This window comes from Chenopodium quinoa, unplaced genomic scaffold, assembly GCF_001683475.1.
Source record: "Chenopodium quinoa cultivar QQ74 unplaced genomic scaffold, ASM168347v1, whole genome shotgun sequence".
Classification (NCBI taxonomy): domain Eukaryota; kingdom Viridiplantae; phylum Streptophyta; class Magnoliopsida; order Caryophyllales; family Amaranthaceae; genus Chenopodium; species Chenopodium quinoa.
The window spans coordinates 569,097-585,680 of record NW_018745659.1 but is presented as its reverse complement, the minus strand read 5'-3'; the positions used below and the strand labels follow the sequence as shown (position 1 = coordinate 585,680).

The window sequence follows — 16,584 nt, the reverse complement described above, 5'->3', positions numbered from 1 at the left end:
ACCTATCACACCTAGATATGTATCGTTGGGCATCACGATGCATGGTAGGCCACCGTAGAAGGGATTGAGAGATTTTAAACACAGTTTTAGTCACACCACCATGTCCTCCACACGGTAGTGAATGGCAATGTTCGAGCACACCCTCTATTTCATGGTCCGGGACACATCTCTGGAATATACCATATGACATTGTTTGAATAATAATGGGTCGTCCCAAAAATACCGCCTTACTTCCTTGAAAAACCTCTTCTTTTGCTGAGATGAGTATTGGTATGGGATAATTCCACTAGCTAGGTAATTTGCGAAATCTGCAAACCACGGACTAGGAGAAGAAGCAATATCCATAAGGGTCTCAACACCCATCTCCTCATTTATCGGAACACTTTCAACATCATTATGAGGTAATCTAGACAAGTGATCGGCAACATGGTTTTCGGCCCCCTTCTTATCCCTCATTTCAATGTCAAAATCTTGAAGGAGGAGGACCCATCGTATTAGCCTAGGCTTTGCATCCTTCTTGTTCATTAAGTATCGAACCGCAGCATGGTCCGTGTACACTATCACTTTGGAACAAACAAGATAGGGCCGAAACTTGTCCATAGCGAACACAATTGCAAGCATCTCCTTTTTTGTAGTAGTATAATTCTTTTGGGCATCATCCAAGGTTCTACTAGCATAGGAAATAACATGCATCTTGCCTCCTGCTCTTTGACCTAATGCGGCTCCCACTGTGAAGTCACTAGCATCACACATTAGTTAAAATGGCAAGCTCTAATCTGGAGCTTGCACTACAGGAGCAGATGTGAGAGCTTCCTTGAGCTTATTGAAGGCTCGAAGGAAACTATCATCAAAACAAAAATCTTTATCCTTTTGAAGCAATCCGGTTAAAGGTTTAGATATAGTGGAGAAATCTTTGATAAACCTCCGGTAAAAACCCGTGTGCCCCAAGAAAGCCCTTACTCCCGTAATGGAAGTAGGCGGGGGTAGCTTGGTTATTACCGACAACTTAGCCGGATCAACTTCAATCCCTCTTTTTGACACCTTATGGCCGCGGAAAATTCCCTCCTCAACCATAAAATGGCATTTTTCCCAATTCAAAACAAGGCTCGTCTCTTGACATCGCTTCAAGACTTTTTCGAGGTTAAATAAGCACTTGTCAAAAGAGGACCCGCCTACACTGAAATCATCCATGAATACTTCAATTTCATTCTCCAACATTTCAGAGAAAATGGAGGTCATGCATCGTTGGAAAGTCGATGGGGCGTTGCATAGGCCGAAGGGCATCCTTCGGTATGCGAATGTCCCATAAGGACAAGTGAAAGTGGTCTTCTCTTGATCCTTAGGGTGGATTGGGATTTGGGAAAATCCCGAATATCCATCTAAGAAGCAATAGAAGGCATGCTTTGATAACCTTTCCAACATTTGGTCAATGAAAGGGAGAGGGAAGTGATCTTTCTTTGTATTTTTATTCAACTTCCTATAATCAATGCACATTCTCCACCCGGACACGGTTCGGGTGGAGATGTCCTCTCCCTTCTCATTCTTGAGTATGGTCATGCCACCTTTCTTAGGAACTACGTGAACCGGGCTTACCCATTTTCTATCGGAGATAGCATAGATAATCCCTGCTTCACGTAGTTTCAAAATCTCCTTTTTTACTACCTCTTTAAGGTTAGGATTTAACCTTCTTTGAGGCTCAATGGAGGTGGCATCATCATTCTCAAGATGGATTCGATGCATGCACAACGAAGGGCTAATACCCTTGATATCATCAATGCTATACCCTATCACACTTCTATATTTTCTCAAAACGTCAAGCAATTTTTCCAAATCAAGCCCATCAAGGATAGCATTGACAATAACCGGGTATTCCCCTTCATTTCCAAGGTAAGCATATTTCAAAGAGGGGGGGGGGGGAGGGGTTTGAGTTCTATCTTGGGAGGAGGCTTAGAACTCTCCTCCAATTTCTCCTCTTCTTGTGCTAGCTCTTCATGCTTAGGATCGTTCTCTTCCTCTCTTTTGGCTTCTTCAATAGTCATGACAAACTCCTTTGCCTCGAGAGAGTAGTACTCTTCCTCGCATGTAAGAGCCTCAACCATTGGATCTTGAGGGCTCATCATAACCCTTCCCAAACGATCCAACTCCTCACCTACCACATCAACCCTATAACACTTCTCAACCATGGGGGTCTTGAGTAGCTTAGAGAATTCAAAAACAATCTTTTCATCGGCTACTTCACAAGTAATGGTATTGTTTTTCCAATTAATGACGGCCCCCAATGTCTTCAATGTTTCCCTTCCAAGAATCAAAGGAGTGTTCTCATCCTCCGCAATATCCATTACAACAAAATCACAAGGTACATAGATGTGTCCCACTTGAATGGGGACATCTTCAATTTCTCCACAAGGCAACTTAACCGATCGGTCGGCTAGTTGAATGGTCTTCCTTGTGGGTATCATCTCGATATTCAATTGTTGAGCAATGGACAACGACATTAGGCTAACACTAGCTCCAAGGACGGCTAGAGCTCCTTTGGGCCCCAAGTTTCCAATCTTGACCGACAATGTGAAACTTCCGGGGTCTCTTTTCTTCTTTGGCATCTTATGTTGAACAAGCGCACTCACTTGATGTGGAAGTGTAATAAATTCATCCTTGAGCTTCCTTTTGTTCGATAGGATATCTTTGAGGAACTTCGCATAAGATGGCATTTGTGTCACCACTTCAAGGAAAGGTAGGTTGATGTGTAACCCTTTCATCACATCAAGAAACTTTGCAAATTTGTCATTCAACCTTCGCTCCGCAACCCTCCCGGGATAAGGTACCAGATTATCATACTTGCTAGTGTCAATGAGGTCCTTACCCTTGGACTTCTTGTCTCCAACTTCTTTCTCAACATTTACCTCCTCATCTCCCTTCTTTTCTTCCCCTTCTCTCTCTACCTCCTCACTCCCCTTTGGGCCTTCATAAGAAGCTCCCGATCTCAAGGTGATCGCCTTGCATGTGTCGGGTTATTTGAGGTTGTGAGATGGGTTTGTGTTTGGTTGTCCGGGTAGTTTAGAAGAAGAGTTTAAGGAAGAATTTTCGGCCACTTGAGCTAATTGAGAATCAACCATCTTGTTGTGAGCCTTAAGCTCTTGGATTTGTTGATTCATGGCTTGGAGTTGTTGGAGAATTTGGGTTTGAGTAGAATCGGGTTGAGACACTTGCTCTTGACTCCTTTGAGTTGCTTGATTTTGATTTTGGTATTGGTGTTGGCTATTTTGTTGATGGTTCCTTGGGTAGTTTCCCTTTGGGTTTTGGTTTTGGTATTGGTTTTGGTATGTAGGACGGTTTTGGTTTTGGTATTGTGGGTTGAAATTGTATGGTTGTTGATCTTGTTGGTTCCATTGTTGGGGTTGGTTTGCAAATCCGGGTGGTGGTTGTCTCCAAGCTACTCCTCCACCACTTCCCCTATATCCATATTGCCTTGTGTTGTAAGCCGTGACATGCTCCGGGCTCAAACCTCCACAATAAGATGTATCGTGGTTTGTACCACCACAATTTTGACAAGAGAAAGAGTTAACTTGGGAGGATCTTGCACCACTATTGATATTTGTATTCAACTTTGCAAGCCCTTTTGTCAACGTCTCAATTTGATGTTGTAATTGATCAACCTTCTCCAACTCATACTTTCCACCCTTTCTAGGTGCATTCCTCCTTCTACTTCCCCAAGAATAGTTCTTCACCACCTCTTCAATTGTTGCTTCAACTTGGTTTTGAGGGACTTTGATCAATTGTCCACCCGCCCCCGCGTCCAAGTTGGCTCTAGACATTGGCTTCAATCCATCGTAGAGGAATCTCATGAGTAAGCTTTGATTGTATTCATGGTGAGGACATGCTTGCACCAACTCTTTAAACCTCTCCTAAGCTTCACTAAGGCTTTCCTCCGCCTCTTTTTGAAAAGATGCAATCTTCCTCCTCATATCGGTGGTTTTCTCTTCGGAGATGAACCTTTTCAAGAATGCTTGGACAATTTCCCTCCATGTTGTGAGAGAATTAGGCTTGACTTGCTTGAGCCACTTCTTTGCTCTCCCCGCAAGAGACTGTCGGAATAGGTGCATCCGAATGTATTCTTGAGAAACTTGGTTGGTTTGTATCATGGCACAAAGCTCAAGAAATCTATCAAGATGCTCAATGGGGTCTTCACTTGGAGAACCCGAAAATTGCTCCGCTTGTACCATTCTTGTATATTGAGGATGGATGGTGAAGTTAGTTTCCGTGGCGGGTAGCAATATCCCACCGGTGAGCTCATAACCCTCCGGATTACCGAACTCACGAAATAAAACGTCCGCTTGTTGCCCAGCCATTTCTTCGCCTTGAGAGTGTGAAGAGCAAGAATCACTCTCACTATCAAAAATAGCTCCAAAACCTCTTCCTTCTTCTTGATAAAGTCTACGGACTTGTCTCAAGGTACGGTCTATTTCGTGATCAATGTAGTGAGAAGGTGGTCCTTGAGATCTCCTTTGCCTCCACCAAAGCTAAGCAAACGATTAGAAATGACTAGCACAATCAAATGGACAAAAAAAAAGAAAATAAAACTCTAAAATAACACAAAAGTAAAACAAAATTGACCGTCTCCCCGGCAACGGCGCCAAAATTTTATGAGGAACGAAATATCGTCGTCAATACACTTTCCTATCAAATTAATCCTAGATTACCTAAATGAGTATAGAGGCAAGCAAGGGTCGAGATCCACGGAGAAACGAGAGATTGCAACGCTAAGTGCTAACAATAGAGTTTTAAAAGGGGTGTAAATGAATAAGAGTGGTGGAAAACAAGAAAATAAATAAACTAAGGCTACCAAAATTACTCTAACAATTAACAAAGACTAACAAGTATTGGAAACTATGAGATTAAAAACGCTAGGGGGATCGGGGAACATCAAACTTGGAGATTAAGAGCTAAACACATAGATAATCAAGTCATCCATTCCCCTTCCCCTAGCTAAAAGTCTAGCCTAGGAGAGAGAAACTACTCATATCAACAATACCTAAAATATTGGCCATAATCAAAATCATCAACATAACAATCAAAAATACTTGAAATATGTAAATAAACCAAAATAAAAGGGATTAAGATAGAAAGAGCTCACAAAGCTTCAACCTTGTATTGAAATAAGAAAATGGGTCTTTGAACCTTCAATGGTGAATCATCAAAAATCCAATAGAATGCTACAATATTGATTACAAGGATGATCAAAGCACTAATCTGGATTAAAGATTAAAGTTTGGGTGGCAAAAGACTAAGAATCTGAATTTTCTCTCTCTAAAAACTTATACAAGCATCAATAGAGGCTATTCTCTCTCTAGAAATGTTCTAAGCATATTACCCTAAATGGAATAGCTGCCTTCCTTCCCTTTTCAAATCAGCTTTTAAGTAGGGAAATAAAAACGGGCTGCGCAGACGGCATGCGCGCCCGCTACAACTCTTTACGCGCCCGCGCAGGATGATGTGTGCGCCCTCTACTAAAGGCTGCGCGCCCGCAAACTTTCGTGTGCGCGCCTTCTACTAACATCTGCGCGCCCTCTAGTGAGCGCGCTTGGCATCTACAGAAAGTTTCCTTCTATCTTCAAGAGTTCAAGCTAATCTGCGCGCCCTCTCCAGGAATCATCGCGCCCGCGCAGGATGAGTAGCGCGCCCTCTCCAGGGCGCGAGGCATCCATGAGGTTTACATCCTGATTTGGCCTTGAATGCGCGCCCTCTCCCTTGGGTTGCGCGCCCGCGCAGAGCGGGAGAGAGGGCTCTTCTGGGCGCACAACCTGATTAAAGCTCCTCACTTGATTTGCTATTGAAACCGGCTCTCAAATCTATCCCGAACTTTCTTCTACTTCACGTATCGATTGGTTTACCTACAAAACACAGGAAAACACCCAAAAACAGCACAAAAAGGTAAAGTAGAGGGGAAGTACGAGGGAAATAGCATTGTTGTGCAATATATGGAGAAGCGCGGCAAAATAGGGTTAAACAAGCAGTAAATGGAGGGAAATGATAGGAAAAAGGATCCCGAATAGTGGCATAAAATCCACTTATCAATTGGAAGTAAAAAGTGAGGTGTAGAGAGAGAAAGAGTGCGAGAATCATGCGAAAACAGCAACAGTTGAGTCGTGAAAGTGAGCTGAATTGTCACTGCACGCATATACATACGCGACAGGTTTCTTGGTCAGGACGAGCAACTCGGGCAAGCAGATTAACCTAGCTGTGCACCCAGCATGCGAGGCTGGTGCGCTGCGCGTTGCTCGTGCTGCTCTGGTTGCGTGCAAGAGCTTGCTCGGGCAAGAAGGGTTCGTTGCTCGGCCGAGCAAAACGCCGTGCCCAATATAGGTTAAAATTGGAAATTTTCAAATTTTTCAACTTGGGCAAGTTCAATAGCATGCCCAAGAAACTTGTCCAAGTACCCTGTATTGCAACTTAGCCAAATTTCGCCATTTGTACTCTATTCCAAGCTTCACCAACATCATTTAACTCCCAAATTCAACCTACAAAAATCAAAAGTAAAGATTAACATGGAAAAATGCCAAAATAATGGAAAAGAAAATAAAAGAAAAGGAATAAAAATTTAAGAATTCGGGTTGCCTCCTGGGAAGTGCTCTTTTAACGTCATGAGTTTGACGTTCTCCACCTATCAAGGTGGGTTGTAGAAAATCATCTTATGAACTAGGCCAACGAAAACACCATCGTAATAACGTTTAAGTCTATGGCCATTGACTTTGAATGAGGATGAGGAATCCAAAGGAGATATTTCTATCACTTCATGAGGAAAAACACCTTGGAATAAGAACGGACCACTCCAATGGGACATAAGTTTCCTGAGAAACAATTTGATCTTAGAATTGTAGTGGAGGACCTTGTCACCAACATTAAACTCCTTTTTCGGATCTTGTCATGTAATTCCTTAGAACGAGCCTTGTAGATGCTAGAACAATCATAATCATCAAACCTTAGCTCCTCAAGTTCATGAAGATCAAGCCATCGTTGCCCGCACTAGCCAAATCAAAGTTAATCTTCTTAATGGCCCATTGAGCACGATGTTTAAGCTCCACCGGAAGATGACAAGATTTACCATAGACAAGGCGGTAAGGTGTTGTGCCAATATGGGTCTAAAAGCCGTTCTATAAACCCAAAGAGCATCATCAAGCTTGTCCGGCCAATCTTATCTATTTCTAGCAACCGTGTTCTCAAGGATCAACTTGATTTGACGATTAGACACTTCAACTTGTCCACTAGTTTGTGGATGATAGGGAAGACCAAACTTTTGGTGCACCCCATGTTTTCTCAACATCTTTGAAAAACCTTGTGCACAAAATGTGAACCATTATCACTAATCACAGCCCTAAAAACTCTAAACCTCATAATTATGATCTTCTTGAACAATTTCAATACCACCTTGTGATCATTGGTTGGGGAGGCAATGGCTTCAACCCATTTTGAGACATAATCGACCGCAACAAGGATGTATTGATTCCCATGAGAAGAAGGGAATGGTCCCATGAAATAGATGCCCCACACATCAAATACCTCTAGCTCAAGGATAGGTTGTTAAGGCATTTCATTCCTCTTGAAGATGTTTCCGGTTCGTTGGCATCGATCACAAGTCTTTTAAAACCCCTAAGTATCCTTGAAGAGATGTGGCCACCACAAGCCAAATTCAAGAATGTTAGAGGCGGTCTTCGAAATACGCATATGGCCACCACTAGGGTCGGTGTGGCACATCTTCAAGACACTTGAAACTTCCTCATTTGGGACGCAACGTCGTAACAACCCATCAACTCCACGCTTGTATAGAATAAGATCATCCCACAAATAGCGCCGTGACTCTCTCTTGAGTTTCTTCCTTTGGTTCTTAGAAACGAAGGAGGAAATTCACCATATGCTAGGTAGTTCACCAAGTCGGCGAACCAAGGAAGCTCCTTTTCCTTAATGGCATATAGAATATCATCGATCATTCTATCAAAGATAGGAACACCATCATTATGGTGTACATAAAATACCCTGGACCAGAAACCAGACCAGAAGATTCAGGTCTGGTCACGGTCCTTAAAAATGGGTGATTCCAGGTTCCGGTCCGGTCTGGGTTTAAACCGGAATTTTTCGGTCCAGATCGAAAAATCGGTTCAAATTTTATTTTTGTTGGTATAATCAGGAAACGACTTCAAAAAATTGAACGTTTAGTCCCCTAAAAAAAAAACCTAAGTTTGAATTCCCTCTCTCTCCCCGACGATTCTCTCTCATCGGAGATTCTCTTTCTCACCAGTGATTCTCTCTCACCGGAATCGGTTCTCTATCTCACCGGCGACTTCTCAATCATGGTTAGTGTTTTTTTTTCGTTCGTTTTTTTTATACTTTCTCAATTTCTCAAAGTTTTCAATCTAGTATTTCTCAATTATTGATGAGTATTTACTTGGTTAATGTTTGCATGTTGATTTTTTGAATTGTATTACATGTTTTAAGTGAATTTGTACGGATTTTAGGGTTTCTTTTAATATGTGGGTTTATGTTTTTCATTCCTTTGATTCTGGGTTTTTGTTTTTGTTGGGTTTCTTAGTGACCCTCACTACGCGGGAAGAAACCCGCCAAGACCCGCCCCCAAAATAAATGCAACATAATTAAAACATAATTAAGGATAAAAGATTATACGTTTGACGCGTGCTTCGCTCTACTATGAGCTCTTACTTGAACCCCGAAAATACGAGGTCTCCAACGGGATCGTACCCTCGAACCCGACCCGAGCATCCTAAGCCTCGAGTATTAGTCGCTAATATAAACTTGGAGTTTTACGAATTTCAAGGTATACTCAACAATGGAGTTGCCTTTACTTTTCCACTCAAGTGTTATTTTCAAAATCCCAACCAAGTGGGTATTTTTAAAGAATGGGAACTTGAATCCCATTTCATGATCAATGTGGGATCATATGCAAAAACATTAATTTATTTAATTCCAAATTAAATAATTAATTAAATGGAATCACAATGCAACAAGTGTCAAGGGGAGAGAGAGGGTTAGGTGAGGACCATGAACCTTGGGGGAACCATTGCCTTGCTCCCCAAGGCATGATCCAAGCCCTTGGTCCCTACCCTCACAAAACTGGCCAAGGAGGGCTGCTGGGCTGGCAACCAGCTAGGCACGCCAGCTAGTGCTGCCAGTTAGCACCAGCCAGCAAGCCCCGCATCACCCCAGCCAGCATATGCGTGCTGTGTTGGGCGATGCTTGTGCTGCTGCTGCTGCGTGCTAGTGCTAGTGCTAGGCGCTGGCCCCTTTCCTCTCTCGCCATCGCACACGCACACGCAATGCCCCCTTCGCACTTCCCAGCATGCGTGCTGCTAGCGAGCCACGCATGCTGGGCATCGCCTCGCCAGCCACACGCACAAGCATGCGAAGCTTGGTGCTGTGGTGCTGCGATGGCTTGCGATGGCCCTAGGCATAAGCACACGCACATGCGCACAAGGCCTAGCATGGTGATGTCGTGCGAGGCTGTTGCTGCGATGGTGCCTATGCACACACGCACGCACAAGGGTGCTGTGCTTGGTGCGTGGTTTGCGATGGTGCCTACGCACATGTACACACACAAGGGTGTTGTGCTTGGTGCGATAGTGCCTAGGCACCCATGCACGCACATTGCGGTGCTGCAGTGCCATACGAAGGCACGCACACACGGAGGTGGTGCTGCGATGGGCAGCCTAGTGCACCTAGCATGCATGGCGCGCCTAGCACACCATGCCTCGCCTAGCACATACATGGTGCGCTTAGGCTTGTGATGAGCTAGCCTAACCTAGCTACGGCTATGCTCGTACTTTTTGCTTGTTATTTTGCGACGCTCGGCCTCGATGCCCTAGGCTCGATATCCGACATCTTTGTTCGTAAAACTCCGACGACTCATTAAATCCTTCGGATTGATTCGTCGTCTCTGATCGGTTGTTCGATTGGGTTCGACCCGAAGGGTTCAGTTAAGATTAAGCTGTAATATTAATTATACCTTAATATTACTGATCGGAAGCGGCCTCCACCTAGGCATTCCGATCACTTGACATTACTGAAAAATTAGCTCTGTAATAATTCTGAATCCTCTATCAGAATAATACACTTGTTGGAAGGACACCATTCCTTTCAGTTTTCTCAATTCCTTTCATTTTGGTAAATTACAGTCTTGTTCGTGTCATCTAAGATTTTTGCTTGGACTATGAAGCCTAACTTCAAATGGAGTTACAAAAGAACCGTTTTTCTGTAATACGTTTTTTTTATTCAGAATTAATTATTTATTGTTTATTGAAATAAAAACAAGTTTGAGTTTAAACAGAGGAGTTTATTTTTTGCAGTAACCAATTTTATGGAAGTTTTTTAATACTTGGTTAATTTTCTTGAGCAAAATAGGGTAAATTAAGCCACATAAGGAGTTATAGTGATATACTAGAGTCACGTGCATAAGCATAGTGATCATTGAATCTAACCAGGGGCCTTAAAGATTTAAGCATCGAATTAACAGAATAATAGACATATAATGATTTAGTGCTGAATTTTCATTTCTAAATAGGGTTTTTGTTAGTGCTGAATTAACAGACATACAATGATTTAATGCTGGTTTTTGTTATTGTAAGTTGACAAATTAAATTAAATTAGACTGAATTTTATGTCCGGAAGATTAATTGTTTCATCTCTTTTAAATGTAGATGGAGAGATCCCAATCAAAATGAACACCCGCTTATTATCAAAACACGGCACAATCACTTAGTGAAGTGGATTTAGAAGAATTTTATGCTACTTTGTCTGGTTGGGTTTACATTGTTTTGTGTCTATAAAGAATCAAAACAATTCTTTCTTATATCCAAGTATGATTAAATAGAGTTACAGAAATTTTGTTTCTTATATCCAGTTTAAATTGGAATTATTTAAGTGTTTTAGCTAATAACCCAAAGAATTCATCATAAAGTTTTGAAAACTATATAAGACTCATGTTTACAGTACAGTTGTTGGTTGGATGAATATGATACTAACATAGGGAGAACTTGGTCGTTAACAAATCCTCCCTAGAGCCAAACAAAATCTATAATCACTTAACAAACCTATATACAAGTATAGAGGTAAGTCAAGGGTCGAACCACTAGGAACGGTTATGCTTAAGTGTTTCCAATGTGCGCCTAAGCTAGATCGAAGTCAAGGGTGAAGAATAGAGTACCTAATATTAATCAACTACCTAAACAAAGAAGCAAACAAATGAAACACTAGAGAATGAGGATCAATAAGTAATCATGACAATTGCAACAACTTGGGGAGGTTAAGCTAATCAATGGTTGTGAAAACTAATGATAAGAGCTATCAACTAGAATCAAAGAGCTATCTCCGAATCGTTAAGCTAGGTTTCCTCTATGAATAACAAACTAAGAGAATCACAATCCAAACCAATCAACAATTGCAAATCCTAAATCAAGTGGTCATGTCATTAGGAATCACAATACAATCTAGCATAGTTCTCAAGGCCTAATCAAACTACACACATGCAAACTTACATTAATAACTTTAATCTCAACAATCAATCAACATAATTCCCAAATCCATCACAAACAATCACTCATACAAGTTTCAGCCAAACCCTAGCAAAACAACTACTCAAGAATCATCATCTAATCAACAAGCAAGTAAATGAAATCAAGGATCAACAAATATGAAGAACAATGAACTACACTAATCAAGATTCAATCATCAAAACCAAATCAAATAAACATGAAATTAAACAAAGCAATAAGATGAGATAGAGTTAGAAATGCTCATTGTTAAATGAGAAGATCTTCAATACAATTGTCACCCATGCATCATCAATCTCTCAAATCACCATTGAAATCTCTCACCTTCTCTCTCTAAATCTACTCCTAAAACTAACCCTTAAACTAGAGAGAGCTATGAGGAAAATAATGTCTCAAAAACCTATACAAAAATCGTTTAAAAAAGTATTTATAAGAAAAGAGGGAAAAATGCAGTCGAAACAATCCGGAAAATAGGGAGACATGCCCGCGCTGAGCTGGGTGGTGTGCCCTCCGGGTTTCTTCGAGTTCTTCGTAGCTTCGTGCACTTGCAAATGGTTCCTCGTGTGCGCTTGCAATATAATGTCTTCATGATAGTTACTAAGCATGGAAGATTCAAATGGACTTGACGGTTGGTTCAACACCATGGTTTCATGAGAGCACAGCTTGAGAGCGCAAGAGCTAGAACTTGAAGCATGCCACTTTCTTAATTCTTGAGCTTTCCCAATGCTATAAGCTTGCTCCAAAGGCATCTTCCAAATTAGTAAGCCACCAATATCAAGACCCGAACCTCATACAATACCTACAACCATGAATAGAGAACAAAAGAAGGAGAAACACTAGAAAATCCACAAAACACAAAATAAGAGAGAATAGGAAACTAAAAAAGAAATGAATAAAACTAAGCATTTATTAAGAAAGAAAGCTATAAAAAGAAGGTAAAAACAACCTAAAAACTCATCAAATGAAATGGCACTCATCAGATACACAAATTAATCTTATGCATGGAGCATCATACAAAAACGTTTGGTGATGTTCAATTGCTTTTGTTTTGGGTAGTGTTGGCTTTGATTTTGTACCCAAAATTGACATGAGTCCACTTGCTGTAATGTTATTGATGCCTTGATGTGTTATTTCTACTTGATGCTTGTGCTGTTGTGCATGATAAACTTTCTTAAGGCACTTAGTAGTTTATCTGCTTCCACATAAAATTTTTGAGTCTGCTTGGCTTAATTATTCTTATGGTATTTGCCAAATACCTTTGGCCTTCTTTCAATATAGCTTCATTACCTCTGCATTTGTTTCATATATATAACATTAAGTATCAAGATGGTTCAAGCCCTTATTTGTTCATAAGATTGGTTAAGAGCAAAGGGATTGCCAATTATTGATGTGGAGGAAACTTTGAAAGAGTTAGAGGAATTCTAAAAAGGTAGTTATGTTATTTGGCACTTTTACTTATTTTTTTTTTATTATTACTTATTGATTATTAATACAATCTATTTTTCGTTTGATTTAGATGTGCAATGTGGCGATGTAGACAATGAAGTTATTTTTGTAGACTTGTGGTTTGATTCGTTTGACACGTGTTATTGAAGGGAGATAAGGGATTAAGCATACAATCTAATATAATCTATTTTAGACTTTATGTAACTTGTCAAATATGTTTTATACTATGTTTTGATGTATATAATAAGTAGATAACTATGTTTTGGACTTAAAAAAAAAGGTCAATAGTTTGTCCAAAAGAAGGTCCTAAAACAAGTTCAAAACAGGTCCAAAATAGGCCTTCATAAAGAAAGAAAATCAAACCGGTCTAAATAGGTAAAAACCTAAACCGGACCGGCAGATTCAGGTCCATTACCGGTCCGCGTAAACCGGTCCAAACCGGTTCAGGTCTAATATGGTTCAGGTCCAGTCCGGTCCGATTTTGGACCGGTGTTCACCCCTAATGTGAGTCTTCCAACCTAGAAAGGTGATTCGCCACAATATTCTCGGCACCCTTCTTATCCTTGATCTCAATGTTAAATGTTTGGATCTCTAACACCTAACAGATAAGTCTTGGCTTCGATTCCTTCTTGGCCATGAGATACTTAAGAGCCGCATGATCCATAAACACAATGGTCTTAGAACTAATCAAGTAAATCCGAAATTTTTGAAAGGCATGAACATTTGCCAAGAACTCTTTTTCCGTTGTGGTGTAGTTGCGTTGAGCACCATTCAACGACTTTGACATATAATAGATGATAGGAAGTTTCTTGTCAACCCGTTGACCCAATACACCCCCAATAGTCGTGTCACTAGCATCACACATGAGCTCAAAGGGGAGATCCCATCTTGGGGCTTGATCAATAGGGGTCGAGACCAAGACACTCTTCAATCTAATACAAGCATCCAAACACTTCTCATCAAATACAAACTCGACATCCTTTTGGAGGAGATCATTCAAAGGCTTGGCTATGAGAGAAAAATCTTTAATGAACCGTCTATAAAAACCCGCATGACAAAGGAAAGAACGAACACTCTTCACATTGGCCGGAGGTGGTAACTTTTCAATCGCCTCAATCTTTGCTTTGTCCACCTCAATCTACTTATGCGAGATCTTATGACCAAGGACTATTCCTTCCTCAACTATGAAATGGCACTTCTCCCAATTCAATACCAAGTTCACCTTTTCACACCTAGCCAAACATCTACCATGATTTGCAAGACAATTTTCAAAGGAAGTACCATCCATCGAGAAATCATCCATAAAGACCTCCATCTCTTCTTCCATATCTCCAAAAGTTCTCATTATGCAACGTTGGAAGGTGGCGGGAGCATTGCAAAGCCCAAAAGGCATCCTCCTATAAGCAAAAGTACCATATGGGCAAGTAAAAGTTGTTTTCTCTTGGTTATCCCGGTGTATGGGAATTTGAAAGAACCCGGAGTTATCGTCAAGAAAGCAATAGTACTTATGCCTAGTTAATTTCTTAAGCATTTGGTCAACAAAGGGAAGGGGAAAGTGGTCCTTCTTGGTGGATGTGTTTAGACGTCTATAGTGTATGCATATCCTCCAACATGTGACCGTTCTCGTAGGAATGAGTTCACCTTTCTCATTCTCTATGACGGTCATACCTCCCTTCTTTGGCACAACGTGCACCGGAGAATCCAACCTTGAGCTTGAAATGGGAAAGATGATGCCCGCATCAAGGAGCTTGGTGATTTCTTTTTTCACCACCTCCCCCATTTGAGGGTGTAGCTTTCGTTGCCTTTCGATGCACGGTGAGGCACAATCCTCAAGAGTAATGTGGTGCATGCATAAGGCGGGGCTAATACCTTTAAGGTCGTCAATGGTATAGCCTAGTTCACCTTTGTGATTTCTTAACACACCACATAACTCTTAAGCTTGATCTCAATCAAGGAGGAGCTCTCAATCACGAGAAAAGTCGAGTTGGGGCCAAAAAACTCGTACCTAAGGTGTGATGGTAGAGGTTTAAGTTCTAGCATCGGAACACCTTTACCTTCTTTTGTCGTGGCCACTTGCAATGCATCTTGGCTTGTGATTCCCATGCAAATATGCTCAGCGAGTTCCTCTATGCTTCCATCAAGCATGTCTTCATACAATGCCATCTCCTTGCTTGGAACACCAATCTTTTCCTTATTTAACAAGACATTCTCAAGGGCATCGTTATAAGTGAGCAAGTTCTCATGCATCGAAGTCACCACAGGATCTAGAGAATTAATCTTCATGCAATTTTCCAAAGATGAACATGGATATTTCATGCTTTCATTCAAATCAAATTCAATGACCCCATCTCCTACTTTAAGTGTTATCTTAGCACTCTTCACATCAATTAAGGCACCCGAAGTAGCAAGGAAAGGTTTACCAAGAATAATTGGAATTTTAGCATCTTCATCCATGTCAAGAACCACGAAACCTATCGGAATTACAAACTTTCCTACCCTTAAAGGAACATCTCCACCTTACCCTTTGGAAACTTAATTGAACGATCAACCAATTGTAAGGTAATGTTGGTAGGTAAAAGTTCCCCTATCTCAAGTCTTTGATAAACCGAATATGGCATAAGGCTAACATTAGCTCCTAAATCACACAAGACTTTATCAATTTGCATCTTACGAATGACACAAGGGATAGAAAAGTTCCCCGGATCTTTCAAATTAGGTGGCATTTTATTCATGATAATTGCACTACAATTCTCGGTGAGGTTCACCGTTCCAACCACATCACAAGTCCTTCTCCCGCTCAAAATGTTCTTGAGAAACCCAGCATAGTTTGGCATTTGGTGAATAACATCGGTGAAGGGAAGGGAAAGATGAAGTTGCTTAAGCATCTTAATGAATTTCCCAAATTGCTCATCCATTTTGTGCCTTAAAAACTTTTGAGGGTAGGGAAGTTTAGGTTACACAACTTCTTTCTCATCCTTCATCTCACAAGGTTTCTCAACCACTATCTCACTCAAGGGTGCACCATCTCCCTCATCTTCAATCAAAAAATCCTTGGAGCTTTTTAGGCATCTACAAGTCGTCTGTAGCCACCTTTGTTCTCTTTGGAAGGTATAAAGCTTGTTAATTTATTCGGCTCTTGCTTATTGACTTCAACAATCTAACTTTGTAATAATTGCTGCAAGTATTGCCGAAGAGATGAATATGCGAGTACCTGGCCAGTCGTTTACTGGCGCTGACCGAAAAGCCATTAGGGAGGCCATGAAGTGGGCCATCCCTAAGGAGCAGCGGGTGAAGTTCTGCGGAATCGATGAGGGCTTCATTTGTATTATGCTGAACTGCAGTGCTGAGGTAGCTATACTTTATCTAAACTTTGGTACTTGGTTTATTTTCATATTTGCTTCTGCAAAATTGTTTATGTTTGAATACAACTTTTCCTTAGACTCACCGCCTTTATGGACAGGCGCTCTAAGGAGCAGAAAAAGATAAAGGCGGTCTGGGATGAAATAGAGAAATTCCAAGATGAAAATATAGGGATGCTGGCCCTCCAGGAGATCTGGCACAAGGCCGCCCTCAATACGCTTGGCGA

At 41.1% G+C, this 16,584-nt stretch overlaps 2 protein-coding genes across 2 annotated transcripts; both read right to left on the bottom strand.

The window, feature by feature from the left end:
- Positions 1 to 771: 771 nt before the first annotated feature.
- Positions 772 to 3,842, bottom strand: LOC110717136. Its single transcript, XM_021895774.1, has 3 exons — positions 3,654 to 3,842; positions 1,955 to 2,993; positions 772 to 1,379 (listed from the first exon to the last, which is right to left on the bottom strand). The coding sequence occupies exons 1-3, from the start codon at positions 3,840 to 3,842 to the stop codon at positions 772 to 774; spliced, it is 1,836 nt and encodes a 611-aa protein (XP_021751466.1).
- An 11,654-nt stretch (positions 3,843 to 15,496) lies between these two features.
- LOC110717135 lies at positions 15,497 to 15,913 on the bottom strand. The gene has a single exon (XM_021895773.1). It carries the CDS (start codon positions 15,911 to 15,913, stop codon positions 15,497 to 15,499), a length of 417 nt encoding a protein of 138 aa, XP_021751465.1.
- Positions 15,914 to 16,584: the final 671 nt, after the last annotated feature.

Bases quoted from the DNA above. Each gene is read 5' to 3' on its own strand.
- LOC110717136 (XM_021895774.1), bottom strand. From the start codon at position 3,842: ATGAGATTCCTCTACGATGGATTGAAGCCAATGTCTAGAGCCAACTTG. The intron at 2,994-3,653 runs GTTGATCAATTA...GACACATGCAAG, and splicing joins GAAAGTATGAGTTGGAGAAG to GCGATCACCTTGAGATCGGG. The intron at 1,380-1,954 runs GTTCTAAGCCTC...ATTGCTTCTTAG, and splicing joins AGAGGAGAAATTGGAGGAGA to ATGGATATTCGGGATTTTCC.
- LOC110717135 (XM_021895773.1), bottom strand. From the start codon at position 15,913: ATGGATGAGCAATTTGGGAAATTCATTAAGATGCTTAAGCAACTTCAT.